Source organism: Chenopodium quinoa, unplaced genomic scaffold (assembly GCF_001683475.1).
Source record: "Chenopodium quinoa cultivar QQ74 unplaced genomic scaffold, ASM168347v1, whole genome shotgun sequence".
NCBI classification, from domain to species: Eukaryota; Viridiplantae; Streptophyta; class Magnoliopsida; order Caryophyllales; family Amaranthaceae; genus Chenopodium; species Chenopodium quinoa.
The window spans coordinates 396,823-419,961 of record NW_018744297.1 but is presented as its reverse complement, the minus strand read 5'-3'; the positions used below and the strand labels follow the sequence as shown (position 1 = coordinate 419,961).

At 34.3% G+C, this 23,139-nt stretch overlaps 1 protein-coding gene across 1 annotated transcript; it reads right to left on the bottom strand.

Annotated features, from left to right (window-relative positions):
• Positions 1-1,669: 1,669 nt before the first annotated feature.
• LOC110695400 (zinc finger CCCH domain-containing protein 24-like) lies at positions 1,670-11,804 on the bottom strand. Its single transcript, XM_021872636.1, has 14 exons — positions 11,116-11,804; positions 7,503-7,595; positions 7,124-7,417; positions 6,933-7,005; positions 6,374-6,506; positions 6,136-6,289; positions 5,919-6,008; positions 5,569-5,691; positions 4,198-4,371; positions 3,988-4,122; positions 3,584-3,679; positions 3,050-3,355; positions 2,447-2,490; positions 1,670-2,263 (listed from the first exon to the last, which is right to left on the bottom strand). The coding sequence occupies exons 1-14, from the start codon at positions 11,662-11,664 to the stop codon at positions 2,020-2,022; spliced, it is 2,508 nt and encodes an 835-aa protein (XP_021728328.1). The 5' UTR covers positions 11,665-11,804; the 3' UTR covers positions 1,670-2,019.
• Between the last annotated feature and the right edge of the window lie 11,335 nt (positions 11,805-23,139).

The following is a 23,139-nucleotide window of genomic DNA, read 5'->3' as shown; positions in this document are numbered from 1 at the left end:
AAGGGAATCAATAAGCAAGGCAACAAGGGAAGCATACCAAAAATACCTAATGTCATAAGGAAAGAAGAATAATCAAACGAAGATCTTCCTCATTTGAATATATTCTGTAAATACTTGTAAACCCTAGAGAACACTAAGTATAAATAGTTAGCAATACATGTACAACCTTATTTAGGTGTGTTCGCAGTGCGGTTTGGATGCTAAACCTTATCAAGCCGTAAAAATGCAATTTGTAAATTTTTCAAACTGCACTTCTAACCAAACCGCACCGCAAAATTATAATTATTAATTATTTAAAAAAGTTGTACATGTATTGCTAACTATTAAAAGAAAACTATTGTTAGCAATACGAAAGTTGTACATGTATTGCTAACAAGGGAATCAATAAACAGGGGTATTTTTAAAAGAAATATTACTTCATCAAAAAAAATAATAATAATAATAATAATACTTCCGTTACAGGTTATGTGCAACAATTAGACATTTTTTTTTTTTTTTTTTTTGACCCATTCTTCTCTTCTTTATGTCAAATTGTTGCATATAACCTGTAACGGAGGTAGTGATAATAAAGTGAGTTTTGAGGATAATACGAAAGTTGCTTATACAAAGTTCATTTCTTATACTAGAAAGAAAAAGTTGCTTTACTAGACTTTATGTATCATTGTAGCCCAAGTATGAGTTGTAACAAAAAAAAGTTTGTACGTATAATGGAATTCTTCTCTAATAGAATCAGAAAAGTTGCTTTACTAATCTCTCTCCCTCTCCAAGGTGACTGGAGTTTCCACTTATAACCAACTAGCTTTGGACATTTCCTACCAAATATGGAATTATAATTTTTATAATTGCACCAAAGTCTTTACAATTTAAAATTGATTTTAGCATAAAATAATGTTAATCATAAAACATTGGTTCCTAAAACATTACCAGTAGCTTTTAAGTTTCTCAAGAGAAAATATAAATAACTTGATAACCATACCGATAACTAGTTTGTAATTACATAATTCCCGACTCATGCTCGATTTTTAAAATTAATGGTAATTGAAATTTTAATATAGAAGTGTGTAGAAAAATGTGCATAACAATAAATAATTAGATAATAAAGTTTTTAGACAAATTAATAATTTGTAAATATCTCTTTTTTTAAAAAATAGAATAAAGTAGAGTTCAGGAGGAAAAATTCCCTCTAAAATAAAAATTAAAAAAAAAACTCTGCATTATTATAGATATATTATACAGATAGATAGATTACCCACACAATTAACATCGTTGAAGACTATTAAGCAAGCAACTAAGCTTAAGGGAGAAAAACCTAGTACGAAAAGATTTCTACCCTACTAGAGTGGTTAACCCGCGCGCACGTCATAACTAGCCATTTTCGGAAAGCTTTTCAGTTGTTGACAACATAATGAAGGAAGATAGACCGTATAACAAGAAAATAGCTCAAGGAGGGCGATTTTATTCTAGAAAAGAAGGCGACTTGAATTTTGCCTTCCTATAAACCATCAAGTAGGGCGTCCCTGACTTGCCCAATTACGTTCCTATCAAAGAGGGCGAAAAATGGGGGGTGGTATTATATTTGATCAATAAGGGAGACATAATTAATTAAATTCGTCCTCTTTGATCAAACAATAAGGGCGACTTAAACAATCTCCTATGTAAAGAATAACACTAGAATAACAGTAGGACCTTCATATTAGTTAATTCATTGACACGAGTTCAATTTCTATACATCTAGTTACTACAATAGAAGTCTTGAACTGCTAAAACTAAACTACAATAAACATTGGAATAAAAATATTATAGCTGCAAGAAATATAAGGTATCAAAATTACAGTACAAATTACCACAAAAAAAAGGTTACCAGCATGAGGTAGTAATATTCTCGTCAAATTCCCTAAGTACTCGCTGTTAAAATATATGTATACAAAGGGGAGATAAATAAAATAAAATATTGACCTTGCCTTCAAAATTGTATTGGAAACAAGCCATGAGAGAGGACTATGATCGCAAGTAAGGCATTCACCTCTCTAGCAACATTACCAATTCACAATGCGGCGTATGAGGAAAGAGATCAACCGCCATTGCCTTCACAGGTTGAAATGGCTCAGACTTCGGCATGGACTTGAGTCTATGACGAGCCAAACCAGCATTGCTCATGTTCCTCCATCCCTGGCCTTTGCGACCTTTCTCAGCTATTTCTAATGACGGTGTGCACAGTTCAATAGCATTTGCCACCAGTGTTTCAGGATTACAGGAAATGTACCTGCAGATGGAAATAAACATTAGATGTACTGGCTTCTATAAAGTTGTCGCATTTTCCATCAACTTTACTTTCAAAAGATTTTTTTAAAAAAAATATATAAATAAAGTCCTTCCATCAAGCTGGCAATTTAGACAATACAGGACCAATGGAATAAAAAAAAGTACAGAAAAGCAAGGGACTTACACAAGCCTCTTCAGACGCGGATGAGTTCTCAGAGCTTTTAGAACCTACTCCAATAAAAGACAGTCAGAACATACAGCTCGTTTCCAATGGATACTATGATTGAAAAAATAATCCATGACACTTTGTCAATAAGCAGATGAGAGACAACACGTAAACGTTACTCACAGCAACCATACACCAAGAAAAGGAAAACTGTCCATAAAGTTCTAAACCATTTGTCAGAAATTCATTCCAAAAATTATAGAAGAGAGGTCAAAGGCAGACTTGACACTTTGATAGCTTGTCAAGAGTACAGACCTATCAGTAACAGTAGGAGGAAATTTGACATGAGTGGATGACATCAAAAGGCAAACAGATTATGCAAGGATAATCTGACTTGTGAAATCAAGATTTATTACAGATTTTGAATGGAGATGCAATCACCAGGGACCAGTGGTCCATTGTAACAATTAACTTGGGATGCTTTAATGTTTATCTCAAATAAAAAAGATTCATGTTTCAACATACTAACAGAATAAAGACACGCAAGATAGCAGAAAAATACTTCTTGAAATTTGCAAGTAAGGCAAGATACACAAGAAAAACGAAGACAATGACACTTACAACAGGGTGAAGTCCAGAGCGTGGAGGATCAACAATTGCAACAACGTTTTTAAAGTGTTGCTTCAGGGCAATCCCATTTTTAGTGTTACAGTCCTTGAGATTGCTCTGCAGATCCTGCTCTCCTATATCAGAACCACATGCATGGTTAGTATTCAAATTCACTTCATTCGAACAATCCTCAGGGTCTCCTTCATTCAATGATACAGATTGACTTTCTGCTGCACCATTTTCTTTTTCGTCACCATCCAAAGGATTTGAAGTATCATCCAAGTATTCTCTCAGTAGAGACCCCATGACATCCTCAGCCTGATATAGCAGCAGAAACAAAGACAAAATGAGCGAAAACTAGTTAACCATGGCATAGGGTTACATTTTCAATAGCTAAAAGTTCTTGAATATTAATTGGCATTACTACCAGAATAGGCATTACAAATTAAAGAACTCGATAACTTACAGTCTTATAGATAACCAAACAATTATATATAGCATTTAACTGCCATACAACCTACACATCAAGAAGGATTGAGATCCCACCTTTGCACAGATGAATTTACAGTTTGTAATGGCATTGATCTCAGCATTCCTTTGCGCATCAGATACAGCAGAAGCATTCATCTCAATACCAACTACCTGGAAATGGATCACAGTTTCTTAAGAGGGTGGGAATCAACTAACATCATCACTAAAATTGAAATATAAAAGACAAAAAATTACACAGAAAACTGCTGGGCAGCTGAAAGTATTGTGAAAATTATTAACAGTTATTTCACCAAGTATCCCTAAGGCTTAAAAAAGGTGCAGGATACATATACGGATATACCACAATACCAATAGCATCAGCTATGTCAGACCATCTATTAGGAACCTACAGTGCCTAAAGCTGAATTCTAATATGATATAGGAGACAAAATAAAAGAAGTTAAGATTCACAATATTACCATACCAACACGGTTGGCTAATGTCAGGCCGATTGTGCCAGTCCCACAGCATACATCAAATAGTAAAGTATCCGGACCTAGACCAGCCCAGTCTCCTGCAAGAGAATATAGCTTCTCTGCAGCTAAAGTGTTAACCTGCAAATCAATTCATAGCTATTGTCAATAAAATCATCTGTATTGTAAAATTAAACAGAAGCAAGAAATCTAAACCTGAAAGAATGCAGTAGGTGATATAGAGAACCGAAGATTGCCAATGTAATCATGAATCCTGCATTCATTGGTAGCCATGGCCACTTCTGTATCAGAACCAGATTGAGTTGTATGTATAGGTAGTGTACGCAAAGGAGCATCAGCGGGAGCTACATTGGATATGCCTTCGTGATCCTGAAAAGGTGGGAACAAATCAAATTCAAAGGTTTCTTCTGACAGAGTGCACAATACTATGCACCATACCACCATTACTCCAATGCCTCAACAGTGAGTTTTTCCAGGGATTTGTTTGGAGAGAAATGTAATTACTCATCATAGCTATACCTTTTCCAGTACAAAGAGGCTAGTTCTAATCTCTTGATCCAAAACAACTACTTCATAAACAGATAAATAAGCAAAAAATATTTAAAATGCAGAATGCATGTATTCTACAAGTGGATACCAATCATCCTTCTAAAGTCCTCACATGCATCTAGAACTCAACGTTATAGAGAATCAGACTCAAGGAGGAATTACCATACTCGTCAAAAAAATAAAATAAAATTCTCAGATAACATATCACAGAGACCTAGGTCAGTAGGCCTACAAACCAAACCTTGAAAAAGGTTTCCAAGAATTAGCAATACAAAACAGTTGCAAGAACAATATTACACAAAGCATAGGTCAGTAGCTAATAGGAAGGTGTTCATACAAACCAGAAATCATACTGATGCTAAGCATCTTTCAAAGTTTTCCATGATGCTTCAAAAATAGGAGTAACATACAAGTATGAATTTAGCCAAGATGCTTCAGTTCTTCAAAATTACAACACTTTCCTTATGGAAAGTTGCAAAGTTATTGCATCATTACCTTATATGGAAAATGTTTCTCTCTATCACTCTCCTCATCACAACGGTCCCTCTATTGTCTCTCTCTTCACCTTAATAATTGTGCATCCCTTTATAGTACAATATTTGAAGAATGGAGGAAGTAACATTAACTCGGTGAAGCTACTAGATTGCTTTCTTTATTTAACTCATGATAAAGGAGTAAGAAATAGATGAATGATAATTACATAGCCTACTTCACACAACAGGTGGATTGCTTATGCAAATATATATACTCCTTTTCTTACAAAATAAACTTCCTACTTGACTTTGTGGGGACTTAAAGCTCGAATATTGACAAGCTTTTCTAAAAAAAAAAAAATTGTACCTGTGAAAGCAGATCTAAAAGTAATACTTTTATGCTGTTAATCGCATAAAATTAAGACAAATTAATAGTCAAATCAACCAAACTTTGACCACAAGATCAAATAGGGACTCTATCTTGGGATTGATGGAGTATCCTTCCATATGCAAAATAAAAAATGAATGAGAATTCAGTACTAACCTGCAGAGCTAATACAGTCAGAGGCAGAGGTGGAGATGTTGAAGCAGCACCATTGACAAATGCTTGAGTCAATTTCTCGAGTTCACTATTCACGAGATCATCATCACAGCCCTCTGTCGAAACCTAAAAGACAAAAATGGTTATAAAAATGTTTATAATTTGTTCACTACACAAGTAATGATAAAATTTACTTCTTTATGCACAAGAAAATTTTGGTACTGAAGGTCCATATAACAGCCAACACATCACCAATTATTTGCTAAGACTCCTTTCCCCAGTCCTTTGGAACAATTAAGAAGTTAAACCAATTCAGAATACAAAAGAAAGACATTATAGTATGAGAATTAGACCTGAACAATAAGCATGACCTCTGTAATATTAGCCTCGTGATTTTCAACCTCCAGTTCAACATTTTTCTGTGGATTCCCGCCTTCCCGAACCTGTTGATGAGAGAAACATACATCCAACAAACATACAAAAGTTTGCATTCAATGGTTCTTTTCAATGCATTGGAAACAAGGACTCAATATGAGCAAAACCACCAAGTCTAAAAAAGAGATCACTGACAGTCAATTGACGCCAGAAGCCACTATTGTTGAATCTGTTCCAAATAGGTAAAGCCGAATCCCGCAAGAATTCCTGAAAGAACGAGGCGTAATTGCATGCAATTTTAGAAACATTCAGACAGTTTGTAGGCTCCTCAACTGCTGTCACGCCCTCTCTGCAAGGACAGAGATGTAAAGTTAAATTAAAATCTTGCTCAGATCTAGAGAACCCATAGATTAATAGCTCAACTAGACCTTACCTGAAATTCCCAAGCATAAAACCCACAGTAGGTTTCCCTTGTACTGAAAGGCCAACTGAAAACTCACACTTGTTACGATACCCATTAATAAGCGGTGACTCGATTATCCCCTCTAATTTGCATGGAAGTCCACCTAGGACATAAAAGTGGAGAAGTGGCATTGTAAATCCAATAAAGTACTATCATGAAAAAAAATATTCTCACTGTCCTCTACCAATTGTCCCAAATACTTTTTTTAAGAGTTGGGCAAATAAAAGCAAGTGAGTTGGTAGGTCTGTCATTCTCCTACATTAATTAATATTGTACCGAGGAAAGACATGTGAGGATCACATAACAAATAATGTATGGGGCAATCTTTGAGGGACGGATCAAAAAGAAAATTGGGCAATCTTTGAGGGATGGTGGAAGTATTACACATGAGAAATATTACACATGAGAAACACAAGGAGATATACTGATCTGCTAAATATAACCATGCCAGCTTAAAAGCATACAGGCAAGGAAAAAGCAAGGGGTAATCCAAACAAAAGAAATTTTTTTAATAAGACAAGTGAATCACCTATTTCTCTGGATTTAACAACCCACTCAGGTAGTTGAATATCTTTTGGGCATGCTTTACGTGCATTTCTAGTCTGCAATATAATATAAGTCCGTCAATGCTTCACTTATGAAATCTTGACATTACTAAGATCATAAAAGCAACAAAAGAGACATACATATTAGTTTAAAAAAGAAGGATAAACAACTAACAAGTTTTTTGAGCATTTGCGTCAAGGAGTTCTTTTTTTGCTCTAGTTGCTCTGCATATGATAGGTGAGCAAGAGGAGTCACTGCATCACGTACACTCTTTACCCTTGAAGATGAACTATTCCCTTCACCATCTTCAGTATCATTTGAAGCCAAAGTAGCCTCTGTTTCATCAGCTACTCCAGGCATCCCGTTTAGATACCTCTTTTGGGCTGATTTTATCTTCTCATCATACGATCGTGGAATGACATCCCCAATCTTTAGTTTCTCCTTGCCAATAGATTTTCCTCCCAATAGCTAAAACAATCAGATTGTGAGTTAGAAATAAACTTAAGTTCTGAAAAAGCCCCATCACTGGTCTTCCTATAACAAATATGAATACCTCTGTTGCACTTTTAACTTGTTCAGCAGCTTCAAATGTCAGAAACCCAACTGACATACCTTTTTTCTTCTTAGCTAATTTGAAGACGACCCCCTAGAAATGTAAGCACCAATGTAAAAATTTAGTATAACACTATAACATGTCCATCTGTCAAAAGAGACACTGCAAAACAAAGGAACTATACATTTATACAACTAGTTTGCTTTTTAGAAAAGAATATAAATCAATCAATCAATCAAAGCCTTAATCCCATAACTGGGGTCGGCTAAAGAATATAACCAAAATTAAATGTTATATCTAATAAGTTTATTGATCAGCGCTATGACAAATAGACAACTTCAGCCTGGAACCTCAAGGAAATCAGTCAATATTATCAACTCCATCAAACTAAGCAGATCTGAACATTGTTAAAAGCAAATCATGTCCTACGGTAAGTTTCACTCATGATGGAGCATAACCCAACTTATAATATTTGTTCTCAAAATCTTGAAAAAATCAGTGCTCTAATACACAATATTCACTCACGTAACAAGCACAAATATATATATATATATATATATATATTAAGTAAACCCATTAAAACCCAACCCGGAAAAAGTGGGTCATGGACTCTAATTTCACGACCCGAGACCCTTATTTACCCAAACCCAAATAACCTAAAAAATATTGTGCAAACCTCAAAAGGCAAGAACATCATCATAACTAATAGTAAGAAAATGAGATTATGAGGACTTTTCTACACAAAATACCTTTATATGTTACAACGTGGGTACAACATTGTGAGAGGGGATGCAATTAATATGTCCACTAAAAAGCCCAAACAAGAACTAAGAAGTTGGCTGGTGAGCAACTCCGTTTTGCCGTGGTGTAGACTTACTAGCCTCACAACATGTAGTTTTGCATTTTCTCTTAGAAAGGTAATGTAAGGGAATTACTCTTATGTAGGAACCAAATATGAAAAATTAAGGACTTAGAATTAGGTTTAGATTCCTACACATACTCAAGCACAATAACTCAAACTTTGCATCCCTATAATCTCCTTCCTCCTGCACCTCAAATCCTCAACAAATACTCTCTTTGTTTCCAAATAGCCTCAACATTTTCCATATTGGCTTGTTTCAGAACATCTACACTCGTTTCTCAGTAAGTGGGATCTTCCTATCTCTAACATCCAAAAAGCATAAATTCCAATCTCTCATTATTAATTGACATGAAACATAACAATGTTAAGGTTGTCAGGAACAGAGAATACACCTTCTTGGAGCTTTTTTAAGACAAATTAAACCTTTCAACCAATAGCAATATATAGCTTTGAGACCCCATCAATTAGTATGAGAGGCACTGAAAAGGAGAGGGTGGATATAAGATATGGTATGAAGCGAGTACTTTGACCCCAGATATAAGAGTCACATTTTCTCAACTTCCCTATATGGAGGGATTGGCATTGAAGAATTATAGAGATTTTCATGGATATCACTGTAATGACCTTTTCCCTCAATCAAAAGTCAAAACCTTCTAAACAATGCTAAGTCCAGGGGACACATTTTCGTTCAAAATCCACTTTGGAGCACCCTAGTAAGAGTTAGAGGTATCAATTGCAAGAAAAAGTGACATAAAAGGTGACTTGGACCTTCAGTATATGTCTCCATAAACAAAATAACCCAAACTCCCCCAAAAACCCCTCTAGTTAAGGAATAACAAAACAGAGGATTTTTAAACATAATGAAAGTTAAATTTCATCTCATGGTACAGCATGCCATCTTTAAAGAGGTTGTTAAATATATTATTCACTAAACAATGTCAGTGCCCTGCTTCAAAATTTTACTAAAAATTTTCCATTAAAAAATTCAAGGGTTGCAGCCTAGAGGGGGGAGGGGGGAAGAAAAACGAAACAACTACGTCTTTTTCATTAGTTATATTCCAGATTTTAGTTTTAAGCTTTTGGTTAGTACTCTTGTTCTCTCAACTCTTTTGGTTTTATGCAATTCAATATTTCCTTTTATTTTGGTAACGATTTCTTTCCCTTTTATTTTAAGGAATTTAATTGCTTTGATTAATCAGGTCTTGTTTTATTGTTTTGCTTAGTTTAGATTTCAATATGCGTGAGTAGTTTATTTCTAGGGTTATTGGGGACCCATAAATAATATGAAATGGTAATTTATTATTGTTGATTGTCAATGCTTAATTGATTTCCTTTTGATTGATTTAATGTTATGCAATTAGATTTTATCAGGTTTAATTGTATGAGATTTTATTAGGTTTAATTGTATGAGTTATGCAATATTGATTCGAGATTCGACGGATGAAAATTGATGTTTAGGCTTAGTTTCAATAGATAGGTTAATTTAGAAATGGTTAAGTCACGATTCAAGAGATGTGATTTAATGCCGGTAGATTAATTCTGTGATATGACCCTACTTTATTTGATTTATTGATTTATTCTTAATTTATTGATTTATTGATTTCTCCTTAATTTTATTTGCATTACTTATTTATTTTCCCTTAGTTTAACTCTCATTAAAATACTTGATTACTTGATAATTTAGATTATATTAATTATTTAGGAATAGAAAGACTTTGTGTCCCTGTAAATTCGAATCGACCCTACTTCCCTATCTACTTTAGTTAGAGGACTTTAGAGATTCTTTTGATTAGGTGATAAGACTTCATCCTGAAAGCCACCATGTCACTAATGATTACACTTCACTATTGTACTTCTAATGTTCTGACATACACACTCCAACCAAAAATTAACAATCACATTTGATTTGTTGTTGGTGTGTTATAAAAAGAGCCACGAGGGCAAATTGATGTACACTTGATCTAACACATGCCTTGAGTATATCACCCACAAGACTCTTACCAACTAAGGTACATGACACCCACAATTTGCTAACAATGGCGATAGTTGAATATTTGCATTTACTCTTATACAGTTAAGTAATCAGAAGGCCAGTTTATTCTTTATTGAGCAAAAATATTGAGATGGCCCTGCAAATGCAGCAAGGCCAGCAATATGAAAATCAATGTGCCTGGAAAAATTGCGGGGCTTGTTACATGCGCTCACTGCATTTGAAGTCAGTGTACAACAACTTTAATATTAACACTTAAACACTACTCAATTGAGTCAGTGTATCTCCCTAACAAAGAAACAATAAAACCCAATCAACACAAAACCAACCTATGTGGTTTTGCCCCACAAAATAAGGTGGGTATCCCTAATGAATTCACCCACCAAAAATAAGCCTATTAGCAACAATGAGCTTCCTAAATCATTGGTATCTTTCTATGTTTCAAGGTGGTTCTTTTCCTCATCATTTAAGGAACAGTAGACGGTAGACTATTCACAATTCAACAATGAAATATTTCAATTAAAAGTCCTAGCTTCATACTTCTATTCAATTACACATTCAACAACAGTTACATGAAACATTGCAATCCACCAACAAAAACTACTCAAACAAATTTCATTATCAAAACAAATTCAGTAAAAAGTGAGCCACAAAGGACAATGATACATACCGCCCTTATACATACTACGTATAACTTTACCGACTAAGCCAGTTGACATCCACGTACTATTAAAAAACAATAACTAAAAATACCCACAAACCTGCTCATCAAGATAAGTCTTCAACTGATCAGAAGTCCACTTCCTAGGCAAATGAATCAAACACTTACTAAGCTGAGGATCACCAGAATCACCCAAAACCTCAGTCATCATAGCACTTCTCTCCTCTTCAACATCCCCTTCTTCATCATCTTCAGCATCCCTTTTCTCCTCACTCTCCTTCCTCTTCACCAGCAATGAAGTGGGGTCCCACGAGCCGTCGGGGCGAGGCCGAAGCTCTTCCTCATTATGGGCAAATCGGCATGTTTCTCCATGACTACAAGATCCAGAATTGCTGCGGAAGTAGGAGCAAAGGCTTGTTTTGTGGAGGGGGTGGAGCGAGGCGGGTTTCGGCTTTTTTAGGTCATCTGATTCTGATTCTATATCTTCTTCGTCTCGCTTACGCTTGACGGCGGAATCAGGGGACTTGGGTGGTGATGGTGGTGGTGGGTTGCCGGAAGTGGGTTGTGCGGTGGTTTCAGCGGCGGTTATTGGGGTGGTTGAAGGGTTAAGGGTGTCTGTTGAAGGGGTTTTAGATTGTGGTGTCTCCATAGTTGGTTTCAGGGAATTGGGGTTTAAGGTTAACTGAGAAACTGACTAGGGAGTAATACTAGTACTCCGCAGTAGACAGTTGAGTAAGGGAACTATGATTGTGTTGAGTCCGAAACTGTTCGGTTCCTTTTTGTTGGCAAGGTTTTGAGTTTTTGACCATTTGCTCTCCTAACAAAATTCTAAATGTAACCAACGAATACGGATACAGGGTTAGCTATGTAGCCGGGGTATTAGTTGTATAATAAGGTTTAATAAGTTCAATCAAGTCTGGACCTGGTAATTCTAATCTGACTTGATTGACCCAATCCGTAAATCGAAAGTTGACCCGAAATGACCCGAACCCAAACTAACCTGACCCGAAATGGAGTTGACTCGAACATGACCCGAATGACCTGACCCGGTATTGACCCAAACCCAAACTTTACCCGACCCGATATTGACCGAAAACCTAAACTTGACCCAACCCGAAATGACCCGAAACCAGAAGTGACCCGACCCGATTTTAACCCGAATCGACCCGACCCAAAATGACACGACCCGAATTGACTCGGGTCCTTAAGTGAATAGGGTGAAATGCTGAATTACTTAGTTTATGGCTTCTTTCTTCCCTAAGTAATAAGTACTCACGATTTTTTTTTTATATTTTTTAACGATTTTACTTTATTTTTGCAACTATTTTTCTAAGTGAATTTATTTTGGTGACCCGACACAAACTTGACCCGAATAGACCCAACCAAATTAATTCATGCTCCCTCCGTTCTTTTATTTCTACTCACTCTTCAATTTAGATTGATTGTTCTTTATGTTCTACTCGCTTTGCTTTATTTAATTTATAGCATACCTCTTTTAAATCTTACCTTTCAACCTCATAATAATTACACATTTTCATATTTTCTCTTATTTCATTCATCCTTTACTTACACAAATTCACCTTTTTACATCCTCTCTTAATTTATCTTACACCTACTCGCATTCATCAATATTTTCCTTAATTTGTGATCTAATTAAGTGAGCTGTAGAACATACAACAATGGGCAGTTGGGCACAATAAGTTTTAGCACTAGAGTGCACCGGTTAACCGGTGCCAATAACAAGTTTTCCCACCGGTTCAAACCGGTGGCTTTTAATGCAATTATTGACACCCTCCAAATTGGCACCAGTTCAAAACCGGTGGCATTGAGGGGTTTTGAACCGGTGCCAATTTTGTTTTTTCTACTAGTGTTGGCACTTAAAATTTTATACGAGGTCATGAGTTCAAGCAAAAACCCCCTATATTAAAAAAGAAGCCGTATGAGTTATGACTCACTGTAGGGAATAATTCAAGCCTTTAATCCCACTAGCTCGAACCCCACTGTAATCATACACTAAAGTACGGTGGCGTCCAAAAGGGAAGAAGATAGAGCAAAAGAGTCGCCAACAAGTTTTAGGAACTTGTAAACCGGTCATAGGATGAAGGTTACACCCCTTAACGATCCAAGAGATCGTCAACTCCATAAGGTCTAGAAGCAAATAAGGGTTCGGGGATGAAGGTACAAATCCAACCTAAAAGAGATTGAACCTGCCCTAATAATAGGCCTCTACTTTATTCTGCTCGTATTCATGTGCGCTTTCTAATTAACATGCAATCAATAGAATTAACATAAACCTGTTTATCTATGTAGGTTGAATATTAATGCACAAATAAACTATTATTGGCGATCACTTGAATTATAATCACATTAACCCTAAACTAGATTATTAAATATCTTATTAAGCGTGATTACAAGTACCAAATTCCCTTTAAACATACATAAAAGGTGTGATCAAGCAATAACAATAAATAAAATATCAAGCAACATAATAATCATAATAACGATAATAATAATTATAATAATCATAAATAAAATAATCATCATCAAAATAATAATAATAATATTCATAATCATCATAAATAATAACAATTATGATAATTATCATGTTCATGTTAATATTAAAGTATAATAACAGCAAGATCCTAGGCATGATACTAACAAGATTAATAACAAATCCTAGCATGTCACTAAGCAATAAAAATCAAAGCTTTAGCCCTAACATGATACTAACAATCATAAATATTAGAAAGAACATAGGAAGCATCATAGCAATCATACTTAATATTAAAATTACCCTAGACATGATACTAGGAATCATAATAACAATATAAACATGATTTCTACATCATAATATCAATTAAAACCATTAAAGCACTTACTTTGATGCCTCGTACCTCTTTCTAATAATAAAATACACACGTTAGTTACTTCAAGGAAAATAATAACCAAAACAATTAAATTAAATAATCAAAATAGAGATTTGGGACCAAACCCTTAGAAATTAAACCTTTCACGTCTAGGGCGAAGGCTACTTCGAATATGGCTAGGTGTTTCTAGATCTTGCGAATGCGGAATTTTGTATGAGAAAAACCAAGTTTAGGAGGAGATGAATGAGAGAAAGAATTAAAGAATGCTAATGAACGAATGATGAATGTTGATGAATGAAAACTGATTGTAGGTGAATAACTTGCGAATGAAGAGAATTGGTAAAAATTGGTGAATTAAAACGGAGTTTTTAATACGATATTTATAGAGAAAATCAGCCAAAAAAGATAAATTAACAAAACAGAGTCTGACGCTCAGGAAACAGAGCTGGCGCCAACCTTGGCTAGCTGGCGCTAGGCGCCAGCACTAGCGCCAGGCGCTAATGGCTAGTGCCAGGCGCCAAGGCCTGGGGTTGGACGCCAAGCTTGATTTTAACGCGTTTTCGAAAATCCTATAAGTTTACCGCACTGGAGGATAAAATAATATAATTTCTTCGAAAATGCTATTTGATTTTAATTAAAACTTTGAAAAGTCAACAAAAGTCAACTTATCAATGCTAATTGAATTAGGAATGAAAAGAACCTTCTAGAAGAATCTAGAAGACTAAAACCATTCCTAATTGCATTAGGAATGATAAATCATATTAGGCCCTCCCCTAGATCATTGGGCCACATATAAAGCTCAAACCGGGCCCAGTTTGGTAAATTGGCCATAACTTCCTCAATATTCATCGGAATTGTGTTTATAATATATCGTTGAAAAGGTATTTGCAAGCCCTATCCAATTACACTACTATTGGACCCATATCATGGACCAACCAAAATGGATTGGCTGTTTTCTTAAAATAAAGTTTTCAAAAACAGAGAGAAGAGAAAAGAAAAGAAAATAAAAACTTTCCGCAACACTAGACCTTTCCACACTTTCGTTTCATTTGATTATGAATCGTCTTGAAAGGTACTCATCGTCGGGTTTGGTTTTGGGGAGACACAAATGGGTGTCTACACTCACAGAATAGGAAAACTGAAGCGATTAATAGAGAAGACTGGCCATCGACAACTACCTCACTATCGGTGATCCTATCAGTAAGCTCATCATGCACAGTTGAGTTCTATCGGTGCGTGCAACTATTCCCAAATCCTCAATTTAACCAAAATAGTAATTCATTAACAGTTATTTTTCAATTTTAATTTTAGCAATCTCCGAGGTTTTGTATATAATAATAATAATAATAATAATAATAATAGCAATAATAATAATTATTATTATTATAATAATTATTATTATAATTATAATTATTATTACTTCCTACGTTAATGGTTAATTGCAACAAAGGGGTATTATTTGTAAGATATAAAATATTCCTTTGTTGCAATTAACCATTAACAAAGGAAGTATTATTGTTATTATTATTATTCAATGTTTTGATGATATGATCCAAATTTTTTCTACCACTATTAACTAATTTATTATAATTAGAGAGTGAGGTTGTTGCATTGCTGAAGCGGATTAAGAGGTTCTCAACGACGCAAGACATTGGGGCTCGTGCTGCAGGCCATATCTTTACTAGGGCGGTAGGCTTTGCTATAGCTAGAGAACTAGGGGCCCAGATTGTATCTCGGCTTCCCACTAATTTATTGTAGGTTGTATGACTTTTGTTGTTGAGATATAATAATAATAATAATAATAATAATAATAATAATAATAATAATAATAATAATAATAATAATAATAATAACCACTAAGCCTAAAAGTGATGGTGGCTTGGGTCTCTGTTCAATGAGGCAAGCGAACGCAGCATTCTTAACAAAATTGGGATGGAGATTGATAACTGAAACGCACTCTCTTTGGTCTCGTGTGCTTAGGAGTAAATATTGTGATGGTAGATGTGATTTAGAGATGTTCAAGAGAAAATCGGATGCTTCGAATGTATGGAAGGGTGTAGGAAATAATTTCAAGCCTTTAAAAATCCCACTAGCTTGAACCCCACTGTGATCATACATTAAAGTACGGTGGCGTCCAAAAGGGAAGAAGATAGAGCAAAAGAGTCGCCAACAAGTTTTTAAGGAACTTGTAAACCGTTCACGAGGTGAAGGTTACACCCCTTAACGATCCAAGAGATCGTCAACTCCATAAGGTCATGAACCAAATAAGAGTTCGGGGATGATGGTACAAATCCAACCTAAAAGAGATCGAACCTGCCCTAATAATAGGCCTCTACTTTATCTGATCGTATTCATGTGCGCTTTCTGACTAACATACAATCAATAGGATTAACCCTAAACCTGTTTAATCTATGTTGGTTGAATTTAATGCACAACTAAATCTATTATTGGCGATCACTTGAATTTATAATCACAGTTAACCAACAAGATTATTAAGTATCTTATTAAGCGTGATTGCAAGTACCAATTCCCTTTAAACATGCATAAAAGGTGTGATCAAGCAATAAGCATCAAGCAACATAATAATGAATAATCATGAAGAATAATAATAATCATATCATAATAATAATCATAATCATCATAAATAAAATAATCATCATCAAAATAATAATAAATTATAACAATTATAATCATAATCATGTTCATGTTAATATTAAAGCATAATAAAAATAGCAAGATCCTAGGCATGATAATAACAAGATTAATAACAAACCCTAGCATGTCACTAAGCAATAAAAATCAAATCTTTAACCCTAACATGATACTAACATGAATTAACATTAGGAAGAACATAGGAAGCATCGTACTTTTAATCATACTTGATATTAAAATTACCCTAGACATGATACTAGGAATCAAAATAACAATCTAAGCATGATATCTACATCATAATATCAATTAATCAATTAAAGCACTTACTTGGATGCCTCGTACCTCTTTCTAATAACAAAATACACGCGTTAGTAACTTCAAGGAAAAATAATAATCAAAACAATTAAATTAAATAATTGAAATAGAGATTTGGGACCAAACCCTCAGAAATTAAAACCTTTCACGTCTAGGGCGAAGGCAACTTCTAATATGGCTAAGTGTTTCTAGACCTTGCGAATGCGGAATTTTGTATGAAAAAAGCAAAGGTTTAAAAAAGAATGAAGAGAATTAATATATTGAAGATTGATGAAAGAAAGATGAAGAATGAAAAGGATTATTTGACTGTAGATGAATGCTAATTGATGAATAATTTGTGAATGAAGAGATTTGATGATCGATGAAGAAGAGAATTGATAATTCTTGGTGAAAACTTAAGAATAAGGAGAATTGGTGAAAGATAGATGTAGATGATGAAGATAGTTGATGAATTGTGAATGTTGGTGAATGAAAACGGAGTTTTTGATACGATATTTATAGAGAAAATCATCCAAAAAAGATAATTTATCAAAACAGAGTCTGAAGATCCCAAAACCACCTTGGCGCCAGCCCTGCCTCATTGGCGCCAGGACCAGTGGCTAGCGCCATGCGCCAATGGCTGGCGTCTGGCGCCAATCCTGATTCCAGGCGCCAAGGCCTGGGGTTGGACACCAAATTGGATTTCAACGCGTTTTTGAAAATCTGATAAATTTCCCGTACTGGAAGATAAAATAATATAATTCCAGTCGAAAATGCTATTTGATCTTGATTAAAACTCTGAAGAATCCTAATTAAATTAAGAATGATAAGACCTTCTAGAATGTTCTAGAAGACCAAAACCATTCCTAATTACATTAGGAATGATAAAACATATTAGGCCCTCCCCTAGATCATTGGGCCGTACTTAAAGCTCAAATCGGGCCCAGTTTAGTAAATTGACCATAACTTCCTCAATATTCATCGGAATTGGGTGTATAATATATCGTTGGAAAGGTCTTTGCAAGCCCCATCCAACTACACCACTATTGGACCCATATCATGGACCAACCAAACTGGATTGGCTGTTTTCTTAAAATAAAGTTTTCAAAAACAGGAAGAAGAGAAAAGAAAAGAAATAAAACTTTCCGCAACACCAGACCTTTCCACACTTTCGTTTCATTCGATTATGATTCGACGTGAAAGGTACTCATCACCGGGTTTGGTTTTGGGGAGACACAAATGGGTGTCTACAAAGGGCATAGTGGAAAATGTTGATGTTCTTAAAAAAGGTGTAAGCATGGCGGTGGGTAAAGGAGATCGAATCGCTTTTTGGACCCATAGATGGGCTGCTCCTGAACCGATGTATGAACTAGCCAATCCTAAACCTCCCCTAGATGTTATTGATAATCCGGTCCGTGATTATTGGGATTTTAATTCGGGCTGGAGATATGAGTTTTTTGCTGAGTATTTTAGCTCGGATGTGCTTGAGTTGATAGCTTCTCATGAAGTGCTAAGTGATGATGATGCTGTGGATGAGTTGTTCTGGAATGGTAACCCGTTTGGGGGTTTTTCAATTTCTTCAGCTATCAAGATAATCAGAGGTCAGGTGGAAATTCCAGCTAAAGAGAGTCAAGGTTGGAAGGCTATATGGAAAGCTCGTGTTCCGCAAAGGGTCCGTATGTTCATTGGCTTGCTGTTTGAGATCGTCTAATGACTAATGTCATGCGTTTTATTCGAAAGATGACAACTGATCCTCGTTGTAGTGTGTGTGGTGCCAATGAAGAAAACATTAATCATATTCTTCGTGTGTGCCCAACAACTGCTTTGGTGTGGAGAAAATTAGGCTGGGATATTAACTTGATAATCAATTCGATGCCTTGTAGTGAATGGATTTTGCATAATGTTATAGCTGAACATTCTTTAGAGGGTGAGGCTCGCAAGGTGGTGTTCATGGTTACTTGTTGGTGGTTGTGGCGTTGGAGAAATGAGAGGGTGTTTGGTGCTTCTCCTAGGATCCCTCCTGATCAGGAAGCCTTCATTATGGCCAGGGTCCTTGACATTAATCAAGCTATGGTGAATCCCATAACGTTTAATCCTGGAGGTTCAAGCAGAAGAGTTGAGAGATATATCAGGTGGGAGCTTCCGAATGTGGGGTGGGTTAAACTCAATACGGATGGAGCTTCAAAGGGTAATCCGGGTCAAGCAGGTGCTGGGGGTTTAATTCGTGGCTACAATGGTGAACTCTTTGAATTATTTGCAACTAATTGTGGGATTTGCTCGAACAACAAAGCTGAATTATTGGGTGTTTTGCGTGGTCTGGCAGTGGCATGGAATGCTGGCCATAGGCTTGTTCAAGTTTCTCTAGTCTCGGAGTGTGTGCTTCGTATGTTAGTTGAGCCTTGCCCAGCTAACTCTCCCTTCATTAATATCATCAGAAAGTGTAAGGCCATCATTTCTCGCGACGGTTGGAAAGTGACACTTAGTCATTGCTATAGAGAAGCTAATCGGGCTGCGGACTGGCTAGCCAACTATGGTGTCAACTCGGTAAAAAAGATGGTGATTTTTGGGGCGGTCCCGGAGGACCTTCGTGCTATTTTATTGGAGGATTTGAGTGGTGTGGCTAGAGCTAGACTTGTCCCCTCGGATAAGGCCTAGTTTAGTTTTTTATTTTTGTGCTTTCTTTTGTGCTTTCTTCTTTGTTTTTCTTTGCTTTGTCTTGGGTTTTTTCCCTCTTTGTTCACCAAAAAAAAAATCTTATTTAAAAAATTAGATTTTGATATTAATGGTTTGGTAAAATAAATTAGCATTTGATAAACCAAGTCAAATCACATGTATTTGATATCGCATGGTATCTTACAATATTTTGATATGTTGTATTCATCAACAACGGTAAGATAACGTGCATTATATAAGTTATCATGAGATTGTGCATTAAAAGATAATTTTTGATAATATACAATCTCAAAAAAATAAATAAATAATACTTAAAATTATATTACAAATAATATTAGATTTTAAATGATAAACGTTTTCAATGAAATTTGTTATGCCTGTGATTATAAGATAATTTTTTTACAGCATTATAAATTGACACATCATACGACATCAACGAAATTTACAAAACCCCATCAAGCGAATTTGTGTTAGTAATTTTCTCTCAGTCTTAAGTCATCAATGGTTGGGTAAATCTTAGCTTAATTTTTAAAATTCATGTTTAAATTTATACTAGATGAAGCCCGTGCGATGCACTGTTTGTTTGAATTTTTTAAAATAATTTTTTTATACATATATTTATGTGCTAAAATTTGTTATATGTTTAGATAAAATTCCTAATATCAAAAGATAATATTTTATATTTAATTAATTTAAATTGGAAAATCTTATTCGCCAATTTTGCTTACGTGGCATTTGAATTATTTAATTATAAAAGATTTTAATAATCTCCTATTTAATTGGTTACTACTAAAATTTATAATCCTACATGGCACACTAAGAAAATTAGATCCTATGTGGCTCTCTAAAAACTCGGGAAAAAACTCCCCTTTATATATATATATATTAGATTTGTAACTATTACTTACATTATGTTTTTTAGGATATTTAACGATTATATGTTTATATTTTGTTTAATTTATTGAATTTTGTTTTTACATGCCCATATAATTTAATAGGGGAATTAAATTCGAGCAACAATGATTGAAAAATCAAAGTACGAGTTCTCGCCTATTTGACGTACTAGACATCCGCAAACAAGATACCTTAATAAGTTTGGATATGGTTCTAATGGACAATGAGGTATTATAATTTTATAAATTGTTTACCTTTATTAAGTTTTATTAATATACACCTTTTTGGTTTTTTTATTAATTAATATTATAAAAAAAGATTAAATTAATTTCTTATTTTTTATTGTAGGGTGATTACGTGCATGCCTCAATTAAATCCAACTTCATCCAAGACTTTTGTCCAAAATATATTGAAGGAAATAATTTCCTTATATGGATCATGTTTATTTTAGCTTTGGAATTACAATATTTTTCTTCAAAATAAATACAACATTTTAACACACAAAAAAAAAAAAAAAATTTCATTAGAATTAACATATTCAATCTCTAATAAATACTTAGACTAATCTAAAAAAAACTATAACGTATCCCTCAAAAAAAAAAAATACTATAACGTACAAAGGGATTTATAAAAAAAGATTTATAAGTTTTTAAAAAAGAAAAAAAAAATCAAAACAAAACAAAGATTCATAAATATTAGAATAAAATCCGTGCATCGCACGGACTTACATATAATAATAATAATGATGATAATGATGATAATAATAATAATTATTATAATTATTATTATTATTATTATTCAATATTTTGATGATATGATCCAAATTTTTTCTACCACTATTCACAAATTTATTATAATTCATTCAATAAAAAAAACAAAATCTTAAAACTTTAAAATTAAAACTAAAGTTGTGAAATTGCCATCCTATTCAATATTTTGTATATTATGATCCAACTATTCACTATTTCACAGAAAATAAATTTATTATATTTCATTAAATTGGAAAACAATTTTTTATACCTTTTTAAAAAAATAAGAATTAAAGTTGTGAAAATGTGAAATTGCCTTATGATCATTATATAATGGAAAAAAATACAACATTTAAACACTCTCTTACCAAAATCAACTAAGATGATAAAACTTACACCAAGTCTTCTGTGCGGCTGATCACACCATGTGTCCACTTGTAAAATTAACAAAGTGACCCCTATAACACTAACCGAATAACCCATATGACACTAACAAAGTAACCCCAGTGATGGTTGACCACATCACGTGGCCAACTACATATAAGAATTTGTTAGGACTTATTCTCTTCAGTTTAATTTCAGTTTAGTAACTAATTTTCTTCTATTATAAACAATTCAGTTCAGCTTAGCTCAATTCAATTTAGTTAAGCTCAGTTTAGTTAATCAGATTAAGCCCTTGGTATCGTACTTGTTTTATGCCATATCGAAAAACAGGTTAATCATTCAATAACAATCTAATGAATCAGATAGAATCAGGGGCGGATCTATTAAGGTGCACAGTGAGTCACGTGACTCACTAGCACCAAAAAAAAGAAAAAAGAAAAAAGAGACCGCCTATTACTCAGATAGGCGGTCTCTTTGTTGCTTCTATTTGAGTTTAGACCACTGTCTGTTTTATAAATATCAAAGAGACCGCCTATTAAAATATAAAATAGGCAGTTTTATAGTATTAGTATGTATTTTTTATGTCTTATTTTTGGATTGAAATTATTTTGGTAAAATATAACTTTTTTTAATATAATTTTTGGATTAAAACAAGTGATTAATTATTGATGGTAACTCATAAGTTCGAAAATCCTGGATCCGCCACGAGATAGAATTTTCTTCACGGCTATAACATAAATAGACCCCCTTCACCACGATATAAAAGAGGTACGAATAACATTACTACTTGCCTACTTGGGTATAAAAGAGGTAAATTGAAATACAAATTCTTAAATGGACTTGGTTCACACTAATTTATTGTGGACCACTAACATTAGAGAAAGTATGATTGTTTTATTAATAAAAAAAAAAGTCACTATAATTAAAAAAAAGTTCACTATATTGAAATAAAAATCATTTTGGTAATATATAGGCCTAAGTGGTTATTTTTGTAATGAAATATTTTATATACTGATCAATATGAATAATAAAGGTCACTATGTTAAAATTAGGGTAATAGCGTCGTATTTCAAGTTCACAATATTATTAAACGTTGTAGTAGTTTTAATTAGGGCTGGCAAACCCTGACCCGACACGAAAACCCGATCCGAACCCGACCCGAAGTTACTGAGAGAGACCCGAACCCGACCTGAACCGAACCCGAACAACCCGAATTCGACCCGATTTGACCCAAATTTCATATTTCGTAATAATATTAAGTTTTACACTATTTTTAATAGTTTCTAAGCATAACCCGAAATCGACCCGAAATCTGACCCGAACCCGACCTGTTGACCCGAATTGCCACCCCTAGTTTTAATAAAGGTTACTAGGTTAAAAATAAAGTTACTATGTTAAAAATAATGATCACTATATTCAATATAATGTTAGTTGCGTGTGTATAGAACTCGGGTCCACAATAATATTATTGTGGACCAGATCCACGCAAATCTTTTTGAAATTGAAAAGGACTGCACTACTCAATCTTGAATTGAAGGTAAAAGATTAAAACAGTATTACTATAAACTTTCTTAAAATTTTTTTTAAAAAAAAGGAAAAAGGTTTAAGACT

Bases quoted from the DNA above. Each gene is read 5' to 3' on its own strand.
- LOC110695400 (XM_021872636.1), bottom strand. From the start codon at position 11,664: ATGGAGACACCACAATCTAAAACCCCTTCAACAGACACCCTTAACCCT. The intron at 6,009-6,135 runs GTCAGTGATCTC...TCTCATCAACAG, and splicing joins GCTTCTGGCGTCAATTGACT to GTTCGGGAAGGCGGGAATCC. The intron at 2,264-2,446 runs GTAAGTCCCTTG...TTCCATCTGCAG, and splicing joins CCGCGTCTGAAGAGGCTTGT to GTACATTTCCTGTAATCCTG.